The sequence below is a fragment of the Lepidochelys olivacea genome, assembly GCF_965140295.1.
Source record: "Lepidochelys olivacea isolate rLepOli2 genome assembly, chromosome: 3".
Taxonomy (NCBI): domain Eukaryota; kingdom Metazoa; phylum Chordata; order Testudines; family Cheloniidae; genus Lepidochelys; species Lepidochelys olivacea.
Genome location: NC_140413.1, coordinates 37,440,966 through 37,463,873, shown reverse-complemented (window position 1 = coordinate 37,463,873; position 22,908 = coordinate 37,440,966). Strand labels below are relative to the sequence as shown.

The 22,908-nt window shown below is 39.7% G+C and overlaps 1 protein-coding gene across 1 annotated transcript in view; it reads left to right on the top strand.

The window, feature by feature from the left end:
- The window catches only part of TPO (thyroid peroxidase), a gene marked incomplete at both ends in the record, with an annotated part of 200,136 nt that overhangs the window by 37,444 nt on the left and 139,784 nt on the right, over nucleotides 1-22,908 (top strand). The window contains 3 exons of the mRNA XM_084624270.1: nucleotides 925-1,133; nucleotides 1,647-1,817; nucleotides 3,897-4,028. Of these exons, the coding sequence (XP_084480396.1) occupies nucleotides 925-1,133; nucleotides 1,647-1,817; nucleotides 3,897-4,028 (512 nt within the window). The remainder of the gene's footprint in view (nucleotides 1-924; nucleotides 1,134-1,646; nucleotides 1,818-3,896; nucleotides 4,029-22,908) is intronic.

The window sequence follows — 22,908 nt, the reverse complement described above, 5'->3', positions numbered from 1 at the left end:
GGCTTGTCACGTCTGAATTCATTGTTACCCCTAAGATGAACAGCTCCCTCTCATGTTCATTTATTTATATATTGGTGACGTGTCCTGTAGCATATGTTTAATAAATTCTGTATTGTGGAGACATGTAAGTTACAAATGCATAGTCTGACTTCTGGTACATGTAACACTGAGCATGAGGGGTACAAGCAATTTACTTTCAATTTCTCTTCTAAGATATAACTTTTATATTTATTATGTTTAATTAATGAAAAGCAATAACCGATTACCAGGTCTGCATATATGAATAGTGATAATCCTTGTGTTGAAAATATCTCCATTCTTTATGGCTTGGAGGGTATTTGATTTCTTGGTGGGTGAAGGTTGATAGTGGAAAGAATTCAAGAGCAGTGTCAAATGGTTCTTCCCCACTCAACCTGTTGAACATACTCTCACCCCTCCACCCCTCCAGTTCATTAGTCTAATAGATAACTTCCTCTCCTGATGTCAGAACCACCTCTTTTAGATTCTCCTCCCCACCCCTCTTACACCTCTTGAAGATTTCACCCTCTTGATCTTGCGAATTTTAAGGGATGGTTCTTAAGGTGCCCCTGTCAGGGAAAAAGGGTTCAGACCTTGGTCCTGCCAAGTGCTGAGCACTCCTGTAAGATACTAAGCACGCTCATCTCCATAGGAGCTGAGGGTGTTTAGCATGTTGCAGGTGAACTGAGCACTTTGCAGGATTGAGCCCTAACAGGTTTTACACTGGGCACATAAATCTTCAACCAATGTAGCTGTTGTTGTATTGCCGTTAGACAGTGCATATTCCTTAACTGTGTTTTGATGAAATGCTTATTTTTTGTCTCGTAATAATAGTGCACTCTGCAAACAGAAATAATTAACACCTGGAATGTAATCTTTTTAACAAGCACCTACCGATCTTTGCAGATTTTGGTGGGAAAACAGTCATGTTTTCACAGAAACTCAAAGGCATGAACTAAGAAAACATTCTTTGTCCCGTATAATCTGCGATAACACAGGCCTCTCAGAAGTGCCACTGGATGCCTTTCAACTTGGGAAGTTTCCTCAAGACTTTGAGTCATGTGACAATATACCAGGAATAAATTTAGAAGCGTGGCAGGAAAGCAATCAGCAAGGTAATGTGAGAATTAAGCATCTTTACTAAACGGGTAGGAAGGATGGTCCAGTGACTAGAGAGTTGCCCAGAACTTGAGAGACATGAGTTCAAGTCCCTACTCTAACATAGATTTTCTGTAACTTTAGGCAAGTCACTTGGTCTCACTATACCTCAGTTCCCCATTTGTACAAAAATAGCACTTCCATACTGCATTGAGATGTTTTGAACATAAATACATTAGTAATTGTGAGGCACTGCAGTAATAAGGGCGATATAAGTACCATAGATAGTTAATATAGGTAATAATTGTACAGTACTCACCATTAAAAAGTCAACAGTTAACAAGAGTCACCACATACTGATATCCTAAATACTGCACTGAGGTCCTTAAAAGCTCCTACTTAACTTGAGGCACATGAGTAGTCCCACTAAAGTCAACATAGAGTAGACATGGAGAGTGATGTGCGAGAGATAAAACTAGTAAAGCTGAAATGTATCTTTAACTCATAATGTGTCCTTTTTATATTTCTAGAGGAAACATGTGGATTCCCAGAGGGAGTAGCAAATGGAAACTTTCTATATTGTTCAGAATTTGGAAAATCCATGGTGATTTACTCATGTCAACATGGGTACGAACTCCAAGGAGAAGAACAATTAACCTGTACAAGCAGAGGATGGAATTTTCAACCACCAGTTTGTATAGGTATCTGTATTCACACATCTGACTCTGTAATGACCAAGACTAATACGATTCACCAAAAATAAAAATTTCTTATTATTTCCTGTTAAAAAATAAACTATTTCAAAACTCCTTTCCCTTCCCATGCTCTGGCAACCACAGAAGCTGTTGCATATGGTGAAAAGATAGCTAACCACCTGAGGTGGTATTGTTGAGACTCCACAGCTTCTTCACACTTCCCTTCCCAGCTGCAGAATCTCAGACTCCTCCAGTCCTGATCCAGCAACTGGGTTTATGCAAATGATACCAAAGCAAACTAACTAGTAAAAATGAACTATCAAACTAGCATGAAGGTCTGTAGCTCCCAGTGGGAATCTCATAAGGGGAAAGAAGTGAGAGATGTACATTCCCTCTTCCTACAGCCAGAATCATAATAACAGCTAGGGACCGTTCCAGGCAGTTTTCTGGTGCTGTTTCAGTGTAAACTCTCCCCTACATGACTAGTACAGAACCAGTAGCCTATCCAGCCAGCCAGTTAGTGAGGCAAGAGCTACAAACATAGGAATTTTGATCTTAAAACAAAAAGGCAAAATGTTTTTGTTTTAATAATAATAAGCCCCCAACAGGTTTACTGAAGTGCTATAAGTATTGAAACTTGAAACATACAGCTGATTGAAAAATGGTAAAGATATTTTTTCTTGTTCATTCAGCAATTTTAATGAATGTTTATTAAAATTTTCAGGGGCAGGCTTTTGTTTATCTACCTTCTTCTTCCCATTTCTCCCCCCCCCCCTCCACCTTTTTTCTTTGAGGGGAAGGAAATGGGGAGAGAGAGAAAAAAGAGGGAGCATTGCAAACATTGCATTAATGGAATTTCACTATATGTGAGTTTACTTTATGCAGGATTCCACACCCTCTGTGTGCTCATCTTTGTGAGTTTATATAGACTCAAATGGTTCAGACTTCATGAGAACACTCAAGAAAATGAACCCTGAAAAAGGTCATATTTAGGAATACTTAATGGATGGTGGCAAATTCATTTGAATGCAAGTGCTGTAGCTGATCCTCAATAAAGCTGTTTATCAGCATGTCTATGGGAGTGGAATAAAAAGCTTTTTACTTTAAATGTATGCCATATATAGAAAAATCAAATGAAATCTGCAGCTTTCTTCTTTATTCAAATCCTACTTATCCATTGAGTTCCACCCACATAAATACCATATAAAGAAATAAAGCTGTTAAATGAATTATAATAATTCTTTTTCAATAGATTAATGTTCTGGCGGCAAACTGAATGACTAAATTACATGAATGACTCATTTCTTGTCCTAGTTTTTGTTAATATATTAAGTAATGTCAACAAAAGGCTGTATATCTGCTATAGGAAAACAAGCAGTATAATAAACACTGCATTTATTAAAAGAAAACCATCAAAACCCACTTAATGCAGATACTACTTGAGTTTTACAATAGGAAGCTCTTACTTTGTTACATGCCTGTCTGGGCAGTGTGTTTCGAGTCTTTAAATATAGTACTGTAAGTTAAGAATAAATCAAGTAATTAAATCAACAAGGCATTTCTGAAGATGGTTTCAAAATTATACACATTTCTGGGCTAAAAGGGGGGTCTAATGGCAAGAGTATACGACTGATAGCACTGTACCCAGGGGAAGGTTCACAGGAAAATTGAAAGCACCAAGAAGTTTCGTGGTGAATGTGTATGTGTGTGCAAGATCATCTAATGTTATGCATGGTGCTTTCAGAAATTCAATAACTTGCAGTTTATAACTTGGAAAGGTCCATAGCTTAACTTTTAGTAAACCACCACAAATTATTTAATGGCTGCACTAATTACTCTTCTCTCTCTCTTTTTTTTTTTTTTTTGGTCATTTCCAACAGTAAAAAGTTACACATAATTGCTTTGCAATTTTGCCCGCACATAAGAAAGGAGTCAAATTGAATTTATTAATATGTATTTCATTTTTAGTGCACAAATATCCTTCTCTTTGGAATACCTGTTACAGACAGTTGATGTGTACAAGAATGTAGTGAATGAGTCTCTTAGTTTCTGGCTTTCTGTTATCAATGTGTTTCCACTTTATAGACATCAATGAATGTGAAAACCAAATTAATCTATCTTGCCACACATCTGCTAAATGCATTAACACCATAGGCGGCTACCAGTGTCTCTGCATGGATCCTTACGAACTGGCAGAAGATGGAAGAACGTGCTTAGGTAATGTAATGATCCCTCCGTCCATTAAAACTGTTCCAGTGGTCTGAATGTGCAAATTGTAAACAACATGATTTGTTATACAAAATACGTTGTTAACAGATTAAATTTTATATATATACACATACAGAGAGAGAGAGAGAGAATTTAAACAATCAGACTTATAAAGATACAATCAGATTTTCTCAGGCAAAGTCAGAGTATTGAATATATACACACAGCTGTCACCCTTCAAATTTACAATCTAAACCTCAGCATTTGCACTATTCCTTAGTTATGCCCCAAGATAGTATTTGACTACTACCTACCAGGGTCAGATACTAGATAAGGAATACTGATATTAATGAGGTAACACTATCAAGTCATCAAAGTGGAAAATTTTTAAAAGCAACATGAGCTTTAGAATACACAAACTTCCCTTTAAGAGAAGAGATGCAATAGTAATAATAATTATCCATGGGTTGTAGCAAAATACTTGCATGTAGTTAGTTGTTAAGCCTATGGAAACTTGAATAAATGCCTGTATATTCTAGATTTCTCTTGGTCATTGTTTAGAAAACACACTCACTGTGTTAGATCATTTTCTCTCATTGTTTGAACAAAATTCAGGATGCTAACTCGTTCTTCTAACTTGAGCTGTGGAGCGAGATAAGCAAAGAAAGCTTCAAGCTTTTCACATCAACCTCATGCATTGATCTATCAACCTCATGCATTGATAGAGAGGTTCAATAGATTCACAGATTTTAACGCCAGAAATGACCATTATGATTAGTCTGATTTCTCGTATAAACAGGCCATACAATAGTCAATCTCCATACAGTCTTTCTAGCCCATTCAATCCTAGCCCTCTATGCTCAGACAAATGACAGGAGTGGTTTATGTGATTTACCCACCTGTGTATTGAACTGAGGCCGTTAAACCACTTCCTGTTGGTCAGTGAGATGGGTTCAATTTAGCCTTGCTGGTGCATAAGAATGTGAATTGCTACCCCTGTTCCAGTGAGGAGGTCTGCATCTCCATCATTGCATTGCCATCTTGCCCTGGAGCTTCTGCTGGGAAAGGTAGATTTAATTTGAAACAGGAGATCCATATAATCTCTGCTGGCAGAGTGTGCTCCAGGGATGCATGGACTTAGCGCATGCTGCTGCACGTGAGTCAGTGCTATTCATTTTTGAAGCTGCACTGGCTGGCCAAGTGCCCCTCACCAGATGACTTGTACTTCCACAACTGCTCCATCCTTCTGGCAGAATCCTGCCATGGTCAAGAGCTGAGGACTACTTAAAAGGGCAGTGTACTTTAAGTGGTGTCAGCGTATTTAAAGGGGCAACACACGTCTCTCTCTGTCACACACACACGGTGTGTGTCTCTGTCTGTCTCTCTCACACACACACACGGTGTGTGTCTCTGTCACACACACACACACTGTCACAGAATCACAGAATCACAGAACACCAGGGTTGGAAGGGACCCCAGGAAGCCATCCAGTCCAACCCCAACTTGAGTGTGTTTCACACTCAGCTCCCAACGCATACTTGTGTTGTTGTTTGTTACTTCTTGATATTTCTTTCAAAGTGTGCTATTTTAGTTTTTTGACTGGACTATGCATTTCATAATTTTTATTTCTCTCTTAGGCTTAAATTTAATTCTTTGAGTAGTGAGCTCTAAAACGCCTAATCTCTCCTGGCTGGAGTAATTATCCCTATGGTAATTTTTAAAAAATATATATTATATCTAGGTTTTTCATTTCTACTAGTGGCACCCATCCACACATTCCCTCGATATAGTGCACATAACAAAATTCATTCTGCACATGGATGGAAAAAAATTAGAGGGAACACTGTGGAGCCCCTGGATTTTTCTTTTTAGAAATGTCTCTTTGTCTAGTTTCGTGGCTTGCCCACCTTTAGAACTCATAGATCACTGTGGAAAGTCAGTCCTTCTGAGGGTGAAAGGAGAAGGACGAGCTCCCCAAAGTGCCAGCACAGCTCCAGGCTGGAGGGATAGGCAGGTGACAGGGCTAATTCACATTTACAAAATGAAACTTAGGAGTTGGTTATCCCAATTCATTGTTGAAAAAAGGGACATTCAGACTCTTTTGGATGTAAACATAATGTGATGTATTCTTCCAAACTCCAGTTTCTCTCTACATTTAGCACTCTATCTGCTTCAAAACACTCTCTTTTTTTAAAGCAATGGTGTATTTTGTAACATTATTGATGGGCTTTGAATCTCATTGAATGTACAGTTTTAGTCTCCCATTTCACTGCAAACCTCAGTTATGGAACCCTGAAGCCAGTGGGACATTACTTTGAACTGCACAATGAGAATGTCAGCTGATAATACCCCAGTAGAGTCATGCCATAGATTGTTTCCTTGCAAACAGCAAACCGCTTATTGATGCTTGTCAAACTGTGGTTTGGGACCATTAATGGTTCTTAGAGCACTTCGAGGTGGTCCATAGAATTGCTTCTTTCATAGTGTTGAAGCATATATCAGTCTGCAAGGAGTAACACATACCGTTGGTTGTGTCATATGCAAGAACTCATACAGGGTTCCCAGATTTTTTTTAACCTACCGAATTGGGAAAAAAGACATCATTCTGTATGCTGTGCAGGTGCTTGTTGTCTGTCTTTGCTGCGTGTTCCTTTAAATTCAGTCATGGGAAAATTTGTGGACTACTCCAGATCCAGAGAGATAAAACTAAATTTCAGATTAACTCAGACAGATTCGATCAGTAGAGTCTGCAGCAACAAAGGGAAGATTTGATGCAAATATATGTGAAGTCCTAGCCCCAGGGAGAAAAAACAAACAGCATAGGTAGAGAAAAGGGAGCGGGGGCATAGTCAGCCAGCCATACTCACTCGAAGTAAGTTTATTTTCATCTTGTATGTGCAACACTGTCATGCTTTACTGTGTAACTACATAGTGTAGCTGTCACAGGTAAGGTATAGGACTGAAAGGATAGAGAAGGGTGGGGGTACACAACAGGATATAGCTTGAGAACCGGGTCTGCAAAATTAAAAAAAGAATCACTGTTCTAACGATCTCCCATTTTTCTAACAATTATACACCTCTTAACCCACCCTTGCTAATGTATTCATCCTAACCACACCTCAGAGTGACACCACTAGACATTTCTCTTTCAAATTCCAACTTAAATATCTTCCATGGAACCATCCAGTGCTGCAGTCCTCACCAGTAACGTTCCCACCCCCTTGCCGTTGAGCTGCTATCCAATGTACATCTTTGTTTAACTGATTGCAACAGCCTTGGGCTTTGCCTTTCATTTGTTTGTAAAGTGCATTATATGTTTATGGTGCTGTTGAACTAGCAGTTTCCAGAAGAGAGAGTGTAGATGTCTCAACCCCGCACAAGGATATGAAAATAATATTTAACTCTGTTCTGGTTTGTTGTATAACCGGATATGAGAGGGTTCAGAAATCCTACCTGCTTTCTAAGAGCAGAGAGTGAACTGCCTCTCCAGAGGTCACCTGGATGCACAACAGTGTGGAGCAATGAAGCAGGGCTGGGGGCTGAAGACCCAGTCAGGAACTCAGAGGGACCCTGAGAAGCTCTATGAAAAGGCCTTGGAGGCAGAGCAATACACTCAAGGCACAGACAGATGAGCCTGTGCAAGAAACTTCCCCGATCTTGCGCTCCCAAAGTAGTGTTTCCTGTGCTCTGGAGAACACAGGGACTGCTTGCTCCTTCTGCCCTCCAGGATTGGGTCACCATGTTGGGACAGAGGACATGACTCCATTCCCTCTCTGTACTGGTCCATGAAACAGGGCTGGCGCATGAGTGGAGAGTAACCTGGGTGGGTGGAACAAATTGCCAACCCCATGCCAATGTGAATGGAGAACTCCTGGCTCCCACCCTGGGGCAGAACAGCTCCATGTTCCTCTATACAGGGATGTGAGATAAATGCTACAATCTAGCTCTCTATATGGGGGGGGAGGTTTGTAATCTGAGCTCTGCCCCTCTATTCCTGATTCTACATTTTTTTTTAAGTCTGATTCTTTTGCTGAGGCTTATGAACAATGAATGTACCAATAATCACTGGAGTCCAGGGATATTGACTACTGTCATGGTTCAAGTTCAAAACTGTAGAATAAAACCTCATTTGATAATAAATTCCCTGGTCAGCAGGCTCATGTCTCTCTCTCATGCCCCATCTTGCTGAATAATGTGAATTTCTTTATAGTATAACTACCATAAATGTTTTTGAGATTGAGTAATACCTCAGATTCACTTTGGCCAATCAAGCAACAGCTGTTTATTTCTGTTTACTATAAATCAACAGAAATTAGCCCATGGATTTAATCTTTATTGACCGACTTTTTAAGAAGAACACAATCTCTCTCCCTAGATCCAAGGATTAAACTGCAGGCATTCCACACTTGGGCTGTGATCTCATCAGATTTCATTAGCTAATTACTGTATGGTCAGGTCAATATCTGAAGAGGAAACCTCCTAGGCTCACACTTCTTTATGAATTTGTGCTAAACCCATGTTCCAGCACTATTTTTGAAGGTACTGTGTTCCTGGAGGTCCAACCTTTTGGCGTCCATGTAAAACTAAGGTATTGATCACTTGCAGTAATTAAAGATTCTTTGGCACTTTCCACAAGGATAATGGGTGGTATCTATAAGGTCTTAGCCAAACTCCTATGTGGATAATTATACTCTGCCTACTTATCGTTGCTCATGCAGTTTGAACTAAGTAAAAGGTGTACAGTATTCCTGTGTACTCTTAAAGAGCTCCCTGATCCCAGAGGTGGGTTAAATTTGTAAAATGCTTTGAGGTCTTTTTGAATAAAATGCAAAAATTTACATTTGAACTATTATCATTAATTGACAATAGATTACTGTCCTCAACAGCCATCTGTGGTCAGAAAAGACACAGTTTTTATCCAATATACAAAATAATAGACTTAACCTGTGATTTTTCTGTATTGCTTTTAAGTATCATCCAGGTTGTTGGTTGTTTTTTTGGTGGTGTTGATTTCATAATTTTTATTAGAATAGCATTTTTTCAAACTCCAAGTTTTCTGATAAATTTGTAATGAGTTTGTGAACCTCTGTGAGAATGCAACCCATCTCCTCTCTAAACCAACATGCTGATTATCATAGATAAGCAGGTGGAATTTGGAAGTGATTGGAATTTGGGCCTTGTGCAGTTTAGAGTGATTTAAAATTGTGAGAGCACTTCAATCTTCTTAAAAATTTGAAGAGCTCTAGTAATGTTAACTATTCTATGCTGTATATTCATATAACACCTTCACTCCCTTTTTATGGGTATGATTCATCATTAGACCCAAGGCTTTCTTTTCTGAAGTTGGAAACATTTCTCACTCAGTCACAAACCTGTACCAGGAAACTTGATTGGGGAAGTTAAGGAGTTAAATTGTTGAAATGTTCAGCCCACATCTCTCCATTCAGAACAATGATAAATACTGTAACACTCATTTGTTGCTAATCTTTGGTTTATGAGTTCTGCTTTCTTCATTGTCATGGCCTCAAATTAAGGAAGTGACTCAGTGGTATTCAGTCATCCTTTACAAAAATGATGACTGGAATAGGAGATAACAGTACAAAAAGGTAGGAAGAAACCCCTTTGAACCAATAAAAGAAGGAATGTTTAGTGGCCCCTGGGTAAGTCATTTACAAGGAGATTTTCAAAGTATTAAAGGGATGTGTGACTCCTAAATCTCCTGGATGCTTTAAATTAAATCTCTCTAAATTGTCAGTGCTACTAGTGAGTGGTATAATGTGGACTACTTTTACAAATATATATTATAATGCCATGAAAACCCCTCTTTCATGAACTCCCCTTGTAAAAATTCATACAATGGAAACTATGGGGGAATATTTTAGAAGGAAAGGAGTGAAATATAATGAAGAGAGTGCCATCTAATGGCAGCAGCATATTGGGATATACAGCAGAATGAGGGGCAGAATTTTGTGCAGGATAAGATTTTGCCTGTTTTTTTCTCTTATCCAAATATCATCTATCTGAATTAGAGATATATCCGAATGGTATATCTTTGATGGACACACAGCTAGACAAGTTACATATTTTTCAGTATTGTGAATGTTTTATGCTGATCTGAAATTGCCAATTTTCCCATGAATTTCTTATTTGAAATTCAGGTGAGTTTTGCTTTCGTTGTGGGATTAAATTCATAATTCCTCTGGGGTCATGAAGAAATCTCACTAGAACATTTCTGTGCCTTATGGGGCTTTATACCTTACTCTTTGATTCTGGGGATAATCAGCTGAATAACAGCTCCCAGCGTGATATGGCCAAAAGAGCTAATGTGATCCTGGGATGCATAACCAGGGGAATCTAAAATGGTAGAGAGTAGAGGGGTTATTTTACCTCTGTATTTGGCATGGGTGTGACTGTTGCTGGACTACTGTGTCTAGTTCTGGTGCCCACAATTTAAGAAGGATGTTGATAAATTGGAGAGGGTTCAGAGAAGAGTCACGAGAATGATTAAAGGATTAGAACACTTGCTTTATAGTGTTAAACTCAAGGAGCTAAAGCTATTTAGCTTAACAAAGAGAAGGTTAAGGGGCTATGTGACAAGGTGTAAAGACCCCCACAAGGATGAGGAATGTGCAAGAGAGGGCCTGGGGGCAGGGATAGTCCCACCCTTCTGGCCCTGTCAATCATGCATACTAAATTAATAATCCAATCGACTAAATCTTTAGTGCAGAGACAGCATGGACACTGGGAGGCCAGGCTTCTAAATAATACTCAAAACTGATAAATCTCAAGTGTGTTCTGAATGGATCACTTCTAGAGCTTCTCAGCCATTGAAATCAGGACTGGCCAGAAAATGTCAATTCTGTTTCACAAAAAATTTTGAGTTTCAAAAATTATTTCCATTCCAATGCTGAATGAAATGAGACTCTTTGAAATTCTTTGTGAAAAAACACAGGAGAGTGAGACACTCACCCCAGAATAGCCAGTCACCTGGTGGTTAGGGCACTCCTCTGGGAATTGGGAAACTCAGATTCAAGTCCCTGCTCCAAATCAGGCCATGCTAGGACTTGAACCCTGGTCTTCCATATGCAAGAGAAGTACCCTGATCACCAGGTGACTGGCTATTCTGGGGTGAGTCTCATTCACTCATATTTTGGTTTCAAAGAACCAGCATTTTGCAATGGAAAAATACTTCACTGAAAAATTTCAACCAGCTCTAACTGAAATTTCTGAGACGGTCAGCAGTAATGGTGTCTTTTAAATATATAGAATCTGAACTGAGTCTGCCAACTTATGCAGTGTACTTCTATCCATGTTGGCCCCAGGATAGTAGATAGACAAGGCAGGTGAGGTAATATCTTTTACTGAGCCAGCGTCCATTTGTGAGAGAGACAAGCTGTCGAGTCACACAGAGATTTTCTTCAGGTCTCTGTGTGGCATGGAGGTTTGTCTCTCCCACCAACAGAAGCTGGCTCAATAAAAGGTATTACCTCACCTTGTCTCTCTGACAACATATGTCAGGCTAATGAACAGCCCTCGATGGTAATGATTTTGACACTGCAAGGGTGTTGAATTCCTTCCTCAGTGGGAGTTTTACCTAATAGAGCACTGAGTAAAATCTGACCAAGGATTTCAGGATTTGACTCATCTGTTTCTCCACCTTCTCTCTGTCTGCTTTGTGGCGCTTTGAATAGGGAGGGAGTAGTCCTTGTGTTCCACTGAATGCAGGGACTACCATTGTGACTTACCTAGATGTAGGCTATGCAAGAAATGATGGAAAACTCCTTATGCCTTTCCTTCAAACTGTGCACCTGTGTCAGTGTGAGGTGCAGAATCTGGCACTCTATTTGCTATATAAGCCTGATTTCTTATAGACTGGATAATCTATGCATTTCAGTATTACAGTATTATTATTTATTTGTATTGCAGAAGCTCTAGCATCATTATGCAGGCAAGAAACACATAACATGTTCCCTGGCCCCAAAGAATTTACAGTCTAGGTAGAAGATGAGAGACGACAGGTGGAAACAACAGACAAGAGGGGAGGAATCACAAAGGAACAATGGAACAGTTATGATCTGCATGATACACAGCAGTCACATCACACCTGCTGGCTAACCATTATTACGTATGGATTTAAGGCCCGAAGGGACCAATTTGCTGTTTTTTCTGGTGCAAATGAAACATTTTTTTTTTCATGTTTCAGATTCTGGAAGGATTCCTAAAGGCTCTTTAGTCTCTATCATTTTAGGAGTTACTATGGTCAGTGGTTTGGCAGTATTAAGCTGGATAGTAATTTGCCGGTGGTAAGTTTTACTTTTTTTTTTTCACCTATTTTATTGAGAAAAGCAGTCATATTTTTCTTCCCTCTTGAAACTTTCCTTACTTCAGTCTTTTTCTTTCTATATAGCCAACAGGTGACAGGAAGTTCTCTATCTGTGATCCTCTGTAGTGTGTAATTCTGTCTAATGTAACCACTAGATATTCTAGTCTCTTTATTATATTTTTGTAATGAAAATGTGAATAGGCATTATCCCAACTTTGGGTGCTGCAAAGAACATCAGATGGAATTTCAGTGATACCTAAGATTTTTCAGCTAACTAATTTACTTCAGTTGAAATACTATTTCACTAGAGATAAAAATGCTCTGAAAGATGGGAGGGAATAAAGGGTGTATTTGCAAGTGAAGTACTTTCTAAAAGAAAACCACTTTCACTTCTGCCTGTGAAGGTACTGACTAAGGTTTAAGAGTCTGGTTTAAGAGTTTGGTCTGTAGATGACCTTTTAAGATCCTGGGTTCCTAAACAGAATTCACAAAAAGAAAAGGAGTACTTGTGGCACCTTAGAGACTAACAAATTTATTTGGGCATAAACTTTCGTAAGCTACAGCTCACTTCATCGGCTGCATTCCTAAAGTCCAGCCACAAGGAAGTTTGTGTGGAAGGTTGTTTTGTTATGAGAGTATCCAGTTTTGAGAGCTCATTCTTAATCTTTCCCTGTTTGCTGTAGAGGATGTTGATCAGGTGGTTCCACAGTTTCTTTGAGAGCGTGTGGCACAAGCTGTCAGCATAGTCTGTGTGGTATGTAGATTGTAATGGATTTTTTACCTTCAGTCCTTTTGGTACGATGTCCATCTGTTTGCATTTGGAAAGGAAGATGATGTCTGTCTGTATCTGTACGAGTTTTTTCATGAAGTTGATAGATTTCCACTCCATACGGCTAAATTCAGTGCCTTGCATAATGACAGGTTTCAGAGTAGCAGCCGTGTTAGTCTGTATTTGCAAAAAGAAAAGGAGTACTTGTGGCACCTTAGAGACTAACCAATTTATTTGAGCATAAGCTTTCATGAGCTACAGCTCACTTTACAGAATCCTGCTCTCTGGGGGTATGAGGCTGTTGGGACCTAATGGCAAAGTTCGGAGGAATAAAAGTAGTAACATGCAGCTTTAGGGCCCTGAGCCTGCTGCCGCTGAAATAGTGGTAAAATTCTCCTTGTTTTCAGTGGTGCATGTCACAAACATTGTCTGATTACTCTTTCTAAAACCTCTGTGAAGTACACATTATCATCCACATTTTCCCAATGGGAAACTGAAATACTAAAGGCCTGGTTTTTAAAACTGTCCTCGTTGCATAAAATTGTGCCCACATTTAATTGTAGATTTAAATGCTAGCATTTAGACATACCTCAGTTAGGAACACAATTTATCCTGCCAAAATCCCTTTTTTCAGTTGCCTTCATAAAAGCAGTACTTTTTTTTGCACACTCACTTGCATCCTACTCTGTGTTTATTGTGCATTCTTTGAAAGTATTGAATGGTACACCACTGCTAGAGACTTGTATTTGTCACAGTAAATTTTGCTCACATTTTGGAGCTCAGGCCTAGGACCCTGTGAAAGCCATTCAATATGAAAAAACTATCAGTGGCCACTCATGGCTTTAATTGGCTTTCATTTTTAATCTGGGCTTTAGGGCAAGAACAGACTGCTGCATTTTCTGTAATCTTGTTACCTTTCTGTGTCAAAGGCACAGAGCCTATATAAGACATTTCTTTAAATACTGCTATAAATCAAAGGGAAGAAATAGAATGAACTTTCCTTACTGCACTGCAATAGGTATGATGCTGAAAGCACTGACTAATCACAGCAGGCTCTCCAGTTGGCCAGCAGTCTCAACATTGCACCCTGTAGCAGTAGGAAACCCAGCTGACTGGGGATGACAAGAAGCATGACATTTGACACATTTGTCAAGCCCATGACAAAAATGCTGCCTTTGTTTAAGTTAGCAGTTTTGCCATAGGTGTCATGGGAGCCCTAGACATTGTTATTTTCAGGTTTTGATGAAAAAAAAAAATCCATGACTTTTGACATTTGGGATTTTTCAAGTGGGTGGGTTGATGTGCTTGTAAATAAACAGATGAATTCATTTCACTGAGAAACTTGAGAGTTGCAAGCTAAACTCTGGGCTGCAAAGGAGGCTAAGGAAGAGCATCAAATCAGCAAAAAATATTGGGGTGATACAAAGAATAGTGTACTCTGAGACACCTATTATTCCTTTAAGGCAATGGTTCTCAAACTTTTGTACTGGTGACCCCTTTCACATAGCACGCCTCTGAGTGCGACCCTCCCCGACCCTTATAAATTAAAAACACTTTTTATATATTTAACACCATTATAAATGCTGGAGGCAAAGTGGGGTTTGGGTGGAGGCTGACAGCTTGCAACCCCCCAAGTAATAACTCACCTGAGGACCCCCTGAGGGCTCTCAACCCCCAGTTTGAGAGCCCCTGCTTTAAGGGGTAGGAAGGTTTCTTTCTTACACAACATTAAATCAAAACAAAAGATATACATTCAAACAAGATTGGAGCATTAGATTGTATTTACAAATGTTGTCTATAATATAGGGCAACTACTAAGTTTCTTCGTATTTGTTCACTATCATAAAATTGCAATGGAAAAATAAAATCCACTTGACATTTTATTGTGTTTCCATGACAAATGCCATTTTCACCATGACTACCCTAAGACTTTTCTTTAGAAAAATTCCAAGCGAAAACAAGCCTTGTATGCTTATACATTTAATACTAATCACAAGCCAATGAGAATCAAGGAGCTAAATCATCAATAAAACCACTTTAAACATATCTGTGTGGCTTCTACTGGAAGGCTAAAGGGAAACTGAGACCTGTTTACTGTACTGTTTTTCCACCCCAATGTACTGGAGATATAAACTCAGCACATTTGGCTTCAGTAGTTTATATTTTTTCAAAACTTACTTTGGTTCTGAACTGGATGGGGGGAGGGGAGGTGCCAACATGACTGTTGAACACCGAAGCTCCCAGTGAACAGCAAGATTCCCAGATTGGACTATTGCCCTTACCATGCATAGGGTCCTGACTGGCAGCAGAAATATCCACATCTGATAGAAGGATGGCTTTCTGCCCGCTCACAAGGTAGCAGGCCCATTTCAGTAGAGTATAAATAGCGGCTGAAGATGTTCTGCTTACATATCACTGCAAGTAAAGAAGGCCTATCTTCTAGGAAAGCATTGTCACGTTACCACCATGTGCCTCTTTACAATGGATCATACCTATACGTGTATCAAAACAGACCCCATAGATAGTGGAGGTGAGAAAGCCACAGGATAGACAGGCACTTGAAGCAGAAAAATAGGTTGTGTTTCAATGGACTCCTGTGAAGCCTATTAACACACAGTGTGACAGAGAATTATTTAAATATAAATGTCAGGTCCATAGACGCATTGTACACAGACAAGCTCAGACATTGCTACTGTTGGGCTAACTTATGCACAAGCAATTCAAGGTAAAGGAGTTCGGATCTGTTACGAATTACACCTTGTAGGACACGCACACAAGTGCTACGAATTACACCTGGTAGGACACACACACAAGTGCTGCGAATTACACCTGGTAGGACACGCACACAAGTACTACGAATTATACCTGATAGGACACGCACACCAATGCTACGAATTACACCTGATAGGTCACGCACAGTTTGAATCTAGGCTGAGGCACAGAAATACAGTCCACAACTGCAGAGTTCCCAAAAGACACTAAGTTTATTATGCTCGAGCGTGGTGCCCCCCTGCTAGCCAGGAGGGGACCCTGAATGCAGATTATACAAAGGTTATATACCTTTTAGCAAAGCATGTTGCCCTCGTGCATCGGAAACCTTAGCCAATAAACAAACCCTTGTCTTATCTACCACCTATCCCCGCTTGGTGCATTCCTCGTGCTATACCAGTATGTGAATTACACAGCATGGTCCTAAAGCCATGCATCAGTAACTTTTATTATCAGGATGGGAGGCCTCACATCAAGGCCAAGAAACAGGGAGTTAGAGACTGACAAAAACCAGATACTGGGAGTCAAGGCAGGCTGGAGACAAGGAGGAGGATTTTCACAGGAATTCAGTATCTAAGGATTACTCCTCCTGGTGTATGATGTGCTGGCATTTAAACAATGGTGGGCCCCAAACCAAAATGGAGTCACATGTGCTAACTTTTTCTTAACAGATCATAAGCACTGCACTTACTCTGAAAAGTCAGCAAATCTGCCTTTTCTCCAGCTTGCTGTTTCACGGTCTGTTAGCGGATGCGATGCAAAAAACGTGATTTTTACACCTTGTGGCTTTGCAGAACAACTTTATCCTGCTGATCGTGGAGTGCATGAAGAAGGGGAGGCACTTAGTGTGCTGCATTTAATCACAGTTATTGTCGTCTTCCTCCCCACCCATTTCCTCCACCTGTTGTTGTCCTATCATAAGAGTAGTCTGCAAGGTCTTTGTGGAAGAGACTGGGTTTTTTTTATTATATGTGTACAGCGTGCCTAACACGATGGGGCCCTGATCCCCAATCAGGGTTTCTCAATTATTAATACTTTATTAGGGTAGTACTAATATTATCACTTTGCTGATAACGATTGATGAATCAGAATTAGGCTGCAAGAAAAAGGGGGGCATTAGCATTTTGGAGACCCTGGAAACATTAGTATTTGTTGGACCTCATCAAGGGAGCATTGAGGATTGCAACTGACCTACAAAGTGAACAATATTGGATGAGGACCACTTTCATCATTATTTCGTACCAGAATTTACCCCTCCTTAGTTTAGAAAAGCACTCTCTCTAAAAGTCTAAGATCTAGATTAATTACTGACTTGAAATGAAAGCAAATTATTTTATTAATTTTTCTCTCTCTTTCTAGGAGCTCATAGAATAATGTACACTGTCATGCTCACTGCGTCAGAACATTAGTCAAGGCAAATAAACTAAGACTGAGGGCACTGTTCATCTGGCCAAGATGTAAAACAAAGGTTCTGACCCTTTGTGCTAATTAAACATCCCATGGCTGCCTGTGTAAATGAGAGACTGAGAGTTACAGCTCAAAGTCTATGTGCACCATGATGCTTTAGGGACTTTTTGACATTTCTCACCAAGATGATAACCACCCCTGGTCAACTAGGAAGTATTGAAATTAAATCAACTTTTTACAACAAAAACAGAATATTACCTTATAAGAATTATTAACTTGTTCACCATTTCCCTTTCTGTGATGAGAATTTTCAGCGTTTAGCCGTCCTGTGTTACTGTCTTTAGACAAAATCCAAATTGCTCAGCTGCTTCAAGGGCATTTTTCAGTGAGAGTAGTTCTGAATGTGTCTTTAGTTTTTTTCTAGCCCAGATAACTGTGTGATTATAATTTTTGTCAGGGCTTGTGATCAGCTGCAAATGCAGCAGCAAAATACTGTATTGATACAAATGTATGAGCTACTGACCCCTTAAAAATTGTGGAAGTGCTTGTAGCCACAGGGGAATTGAGTGCTAAGACATCTTTTAAACCAGCTAAACTGTGCCAGGCTACAGAGGCTGCTCTGACTAATAACCTGAATTAAGTCCTGATACCTACTTCTGTATTTGTCTAAATTCAAATGTAAATCTTAAGTTTAAACTTAAGTTTAAACTACTGGAAATACGTGACAATGGTAAACTAAAATTTGATCAGATTCGTGGTTACATTTTAGAGTTATTCTAGTCACAGTGAGCTTTGACCCATTTAAGACCATTTCGGAGTGAACTGTCCCACTATATCCTTCTCCCATATTATTTAAATAAAAGCAGAACTCATTCAGCAGAGCTACTTAACATGGAATGAGCACTAACACTTTAGTGTGAAATCCTGCCCCATTGACGACAATGACACAACTCCCATTTTGTTCAACAGGGCCAAGACCGTAGCATTTGTGTTGTTGTAGCACTGTTCACTCCGACACATTTTTGAACATGTGACCTGTGATGTATGTAGCTATGACTCTTTATTTTATGGTCGGTGGTACAGTTCTGGGTAACTGCACATTTAACCCCCCCTTCATGGTCTGCTCCAAAAATTCTCACTCAAGTCTCAGGCCTCTAGGGCTGTGTCTATCCTGCAATTAAAAACCCGCGGCTGGTCCATACCAGCTGATTTGGGATCATGGGGCTTGGGGTTGCAGGGCTAATTAATTGTGGAGTAGAGTTTCAGGTTCGGGCTCGGGCTGCTGCCCAGGCTCTAGGACCATGCAAGGTGGGAAGTCCCAGAACATCTACACTGCAATTAAACTGCCCCTTAGCCCAAGTCCTGTGAGCCCGAGTCAGATCTCACAGGCCATCCGTGGGTATCTAATTGCAATGTAAACATACCTCTATTTCTGTCACCGCTCTTCAGGGAGGGACCTGTCTCCCTTCTGACCAGGGTTCAGGCTACAGCTCCCATGCAATTCACTATGTTAATCCCAGCAGGTCTGACTAATGTCCAGCCCCTGTGCTGTTTTTTTCACTCTTCAAGGGCTATGACCAGTGAATGCCAGTGTTTATAAGTAATCACACAGCTCTGTCAAGGCAGAGTACATTTATTTAAGGACAAAAGCATACAGAGAAAACATATAAAACGTAAAACACTTTACCAGTAGCCCCTCCCCCCTCCCACTCCAATCAATCTTATGGAAATGCTGGCAGGTTCTAGGCCTTCCAGCCATTCTGCAGGATTTGCTTCCACTCCCCACTCAAACAAAAGGTCATGTCAGGTTGTTGAATCAAAATGAAGGCCCTCTCTCTGTGTCTCTTTGGGCCTTCTGGTACTGCTTGGAACCAGAATATGCAAACTACCCCAGTGAGGGGTACTTATCTGGAACTGTCTGCAGTCCCAGGTACGGCAGTAATTACCCCCACTGTTTTTAGTTCCTGGAGGAGCTGTGGTAACCCTCCCCCATGGAGTAGAACAAAACAATACGCAGAACATTCATAAGGTTAATACGGTATTCCCCTAAAGATACTGCATGTGGTGGCAATATCTGTCACATGCTGCGCCTTTAAAATTCAGGAGTCCATATATCAGTTTATTAGAGGTAAGGGACATGAGGGGATTCAAGATGGGGGAATCTTACAGAATGAGATCTCATGCTGTGTTTTCTCTCTCATGGAGATTTTATATTTGTTCTTTGCTTTTTTGTTATGGAAAACCCTGTAATCAATTTTCTTTGTCGTCCATTAACCCAAATGGTTACTTTTGTTTTAGATTAACAAAGACAACAACAGAAGATGGAATGAATACACAAGCTCCATAAGAGAAAGTGTAACCTTCACTCTGTAAGATTGTCCATTCTGAAAGTTTCCTAATCCTTTCTCCAGCAGACATACTTCTTACAATTAAAGGCACAGTACATAGAAAACAGAATCTTAGCTACATTCACCATGGGATGTGAGGGGATATGGATGACATGAGACCAAGGCTTTGGCCACTTGTGGTCATAATAGAACTTATGGCAGGGGTGCTGGAACTAGGGGTACTGCGGGGTACAGCAGCACCCCCTGGCTTGAAGTGGTTTCCCTCATATACAGGGTTAACAATTTTATTCAATGGCTTTCAGCACCTCCAGTATAATCGGCCATCCCTCAATATGAAGCTGATGTCTGCCAAGGGGAACAGGCTCTCACTGATGAGACTTAAGATGGCTGAGGAGTCCAATTCGTGCTCTACAGGTTTTTCTACATTTATGATAGGTGGTTGTTTGGAGAGAGCACAACTGCTGGCCAAGATTCTCCTTCCTCTATCATTTCTCAGCCTCTAGAGCAGTGTTTCTCAAACTTTTGTACTGGTGACCCCTTTCACATAGCAAGCCTCTGAGTGCGACCCCCCTTATAAATTAAAAACACTTTTAAATATATTTAATAACATTATAAATGCTAGAGGCAAAGCGGAGTTTGGGATGGAGGCTGACAGCTCCAACCCCCACCCCCAAGTTATAACCTCGTGACCCCCTGAGGAGTCCCGACCCCTAGTTTGAGAACCCCGTCCTATGGTTATTTTCACAAGAAAATGAGTGCTAAGGCAATCCCCTGGGAAAAAAAGGTTGGGTTTGGGGGTACTACAGTTACAACTTGCTTATCTATATTCTATTTTTGAGATCCGTTAATTGTTAGTCAATTCCCCTCCTACGAATCCTGCTGTGTAAAACTGAGATGCAGATTGGTTGCTTTATTTCCATCCTCAAGTAGGCTACATTTCAGCAATATGCACATGCAGCCTCTTTAAAATCTATTGGGATAAAATGTGCTGTATAAACAGAAGGTGTTCTGTATATATGATCAGTGGGGAAACCCAAATGGAAAAAGAAGGAGTAAAATAAAAGGAAAAGCAACAGATCATCATGAATGACTAAAGATTACTGAGCCATGAACTATCAAATTAGAAAATATGCTGGAAAGGCCACTTTGCAATTTTACCTTGCAGACATTGAACTTGACCGTATAACAGAAATAATCTTTTTTTCAAAGATAAGCTTTTTTACAATATAAGCCATGTACAATATGCTAGAGCAGTTTTCCTATTTTCTCCTTTTTCCAGAACAAATGTATTTCTTGTGGCTATTTCTCAGAATCTTCCACTCTTTTCATGTTAAACATTCTCTCTCCCTGTTACAATAACAGACTGTAATGCCATACAAGCCCCTAGAAGAAACCTCCTCTGAAACTAATCCCTGGATACAGCTAGGACAGGTGGGGAGTTTTATTTAAGATCATTTATTACTAAATCATCTTCTTTACTGCAAAACACAACAGACGCTGACTGGTAATTTATGTAATAAAAGAAATAATAATTATATGTTTACAAAGTAACCCTTCGGGCTTGTCTATATGGCAGAGCAATGAGCGCTAGCAGGGTATGATTTCTAAAGGGCACCAACATGTTACACACTAACTGACCCTTTTAAACCCTGCTGGCATGAACTAAAAGTTCCCTGTTACTACATAGCAATAGGAAATTTTCAGTCGGGTCTAAATGGCCCAGTTAATGTGCAACACATTGGTGTACTTTAGAAATTACACCTCTTTGGTGCACATTCCTGAGCAGTATAGACAAGCCTGTAGAGACCGTGAGCCGGATTCTCATTCACACCAAGGCCCCTTTGCTCTCTGGGATGTAAATATAATTACAGCAACCATTCTAAACTAGCATATCTACACAAGGGATATTTTTGGAAGGGAAGTAAAAAAAAGAAAAAAAAAACTTGTTCAATTGAAACTATGGGAGGCAGGAATTAGACAGGAGAATGTAATCACCCGTGTTGGTATTTAGCCAGAAAAATAGGTTTAACATCTTTCAAATTATCACTGAGAAACAGTTAAGTGGTTCTTGAGAATTTGTAATGAACAAACTGAACATTTAAAAAACATTACTCCCAAGTTATTTCCTCTGGTCTTCCCAGTTCATCACATCTTCGCCACTTGTGTAATTTAGAACAGTAAGGTTTCCAGCGCAAGGTTTGTCTCTTTTTTATATCTTGTATAGTTTAGAGCTTAACTGATATTAATAAAAAGTCAATAGAAGAAAATATTGTGGGCAAGGGAAGTGCATGGAGGAAAGATGGGATGCAGTTATTAGTAGCATGTGAGGTGGGGATCTAGTGATTATATCATATAGCCCCTTACTTTGAACAAACATTGCAGTATTTTATACAGGAATATCTCTTTTAGCGAGGGCCACTAAACAAAGCTAGAGATCTAAAAATGCTTAAAAGTTGAGTTATGTCAAGCCTAGATCTGAATTTGACGGTGGTCCCATAGAAGTCACCTAAATTAAGTCCATGAGAATACTTGTGTGCTTAAAGTTAACCACATATATAGGTCATGAGAAGGATCAGAGCCTAAATTAATCATAATATAGAGATTAATTAAATGTCTTTATTCTGGGGGGTAGAGACTTGTAGACCTTGGAAAAAACAGGATTCAGAAGTGCTCTAAGAAGGAGAAAAGAAAACTCATGTATTTGATAGAAAATAACTGCTTTTAACAGCATTGAAATGCAGTCATAGAGTAAATTCCAAAAGCAATGAGGTGTGGAGGGAGACAATAAGTACTTCAGAAGCATGGAGCACTTTTAAAAAATATTATTTGAAATTATTCCCAAAGCCTTTGATGAAGAATATGACTTTGGTTATTTTTTCCCTACCAAACATGTGAAATGTAAATGAAAGAGAGAATGTTACTGTGTTAGGGAAGGTAGTTTTCACACTAGGAAACTACCTTTGTTCTGGAATATTGCTGTACCCATCATGGGACTGAGACCAAGAACCCCTGGGATACAGTCTCTGGTACTGTTGTTGGCATCCTTTTGTCTGCGAGAGACAGTGGGAATTGTATACTATGATGCAGATGGGTTTGCAATGTCTCAAGTGACTGAATAGTCCAATCCAAGATTTAAAACAAACAAAAGGAAGTATTTTTTCACACAACGCACAATCAACCTATGGAACTCCTTGCCAGAGGATGTTGTTAAAGCCAAGACTATAACAGGGTTAAAAAAAGAACTAGATAAGTTCATGGAGGATAGATCTATCA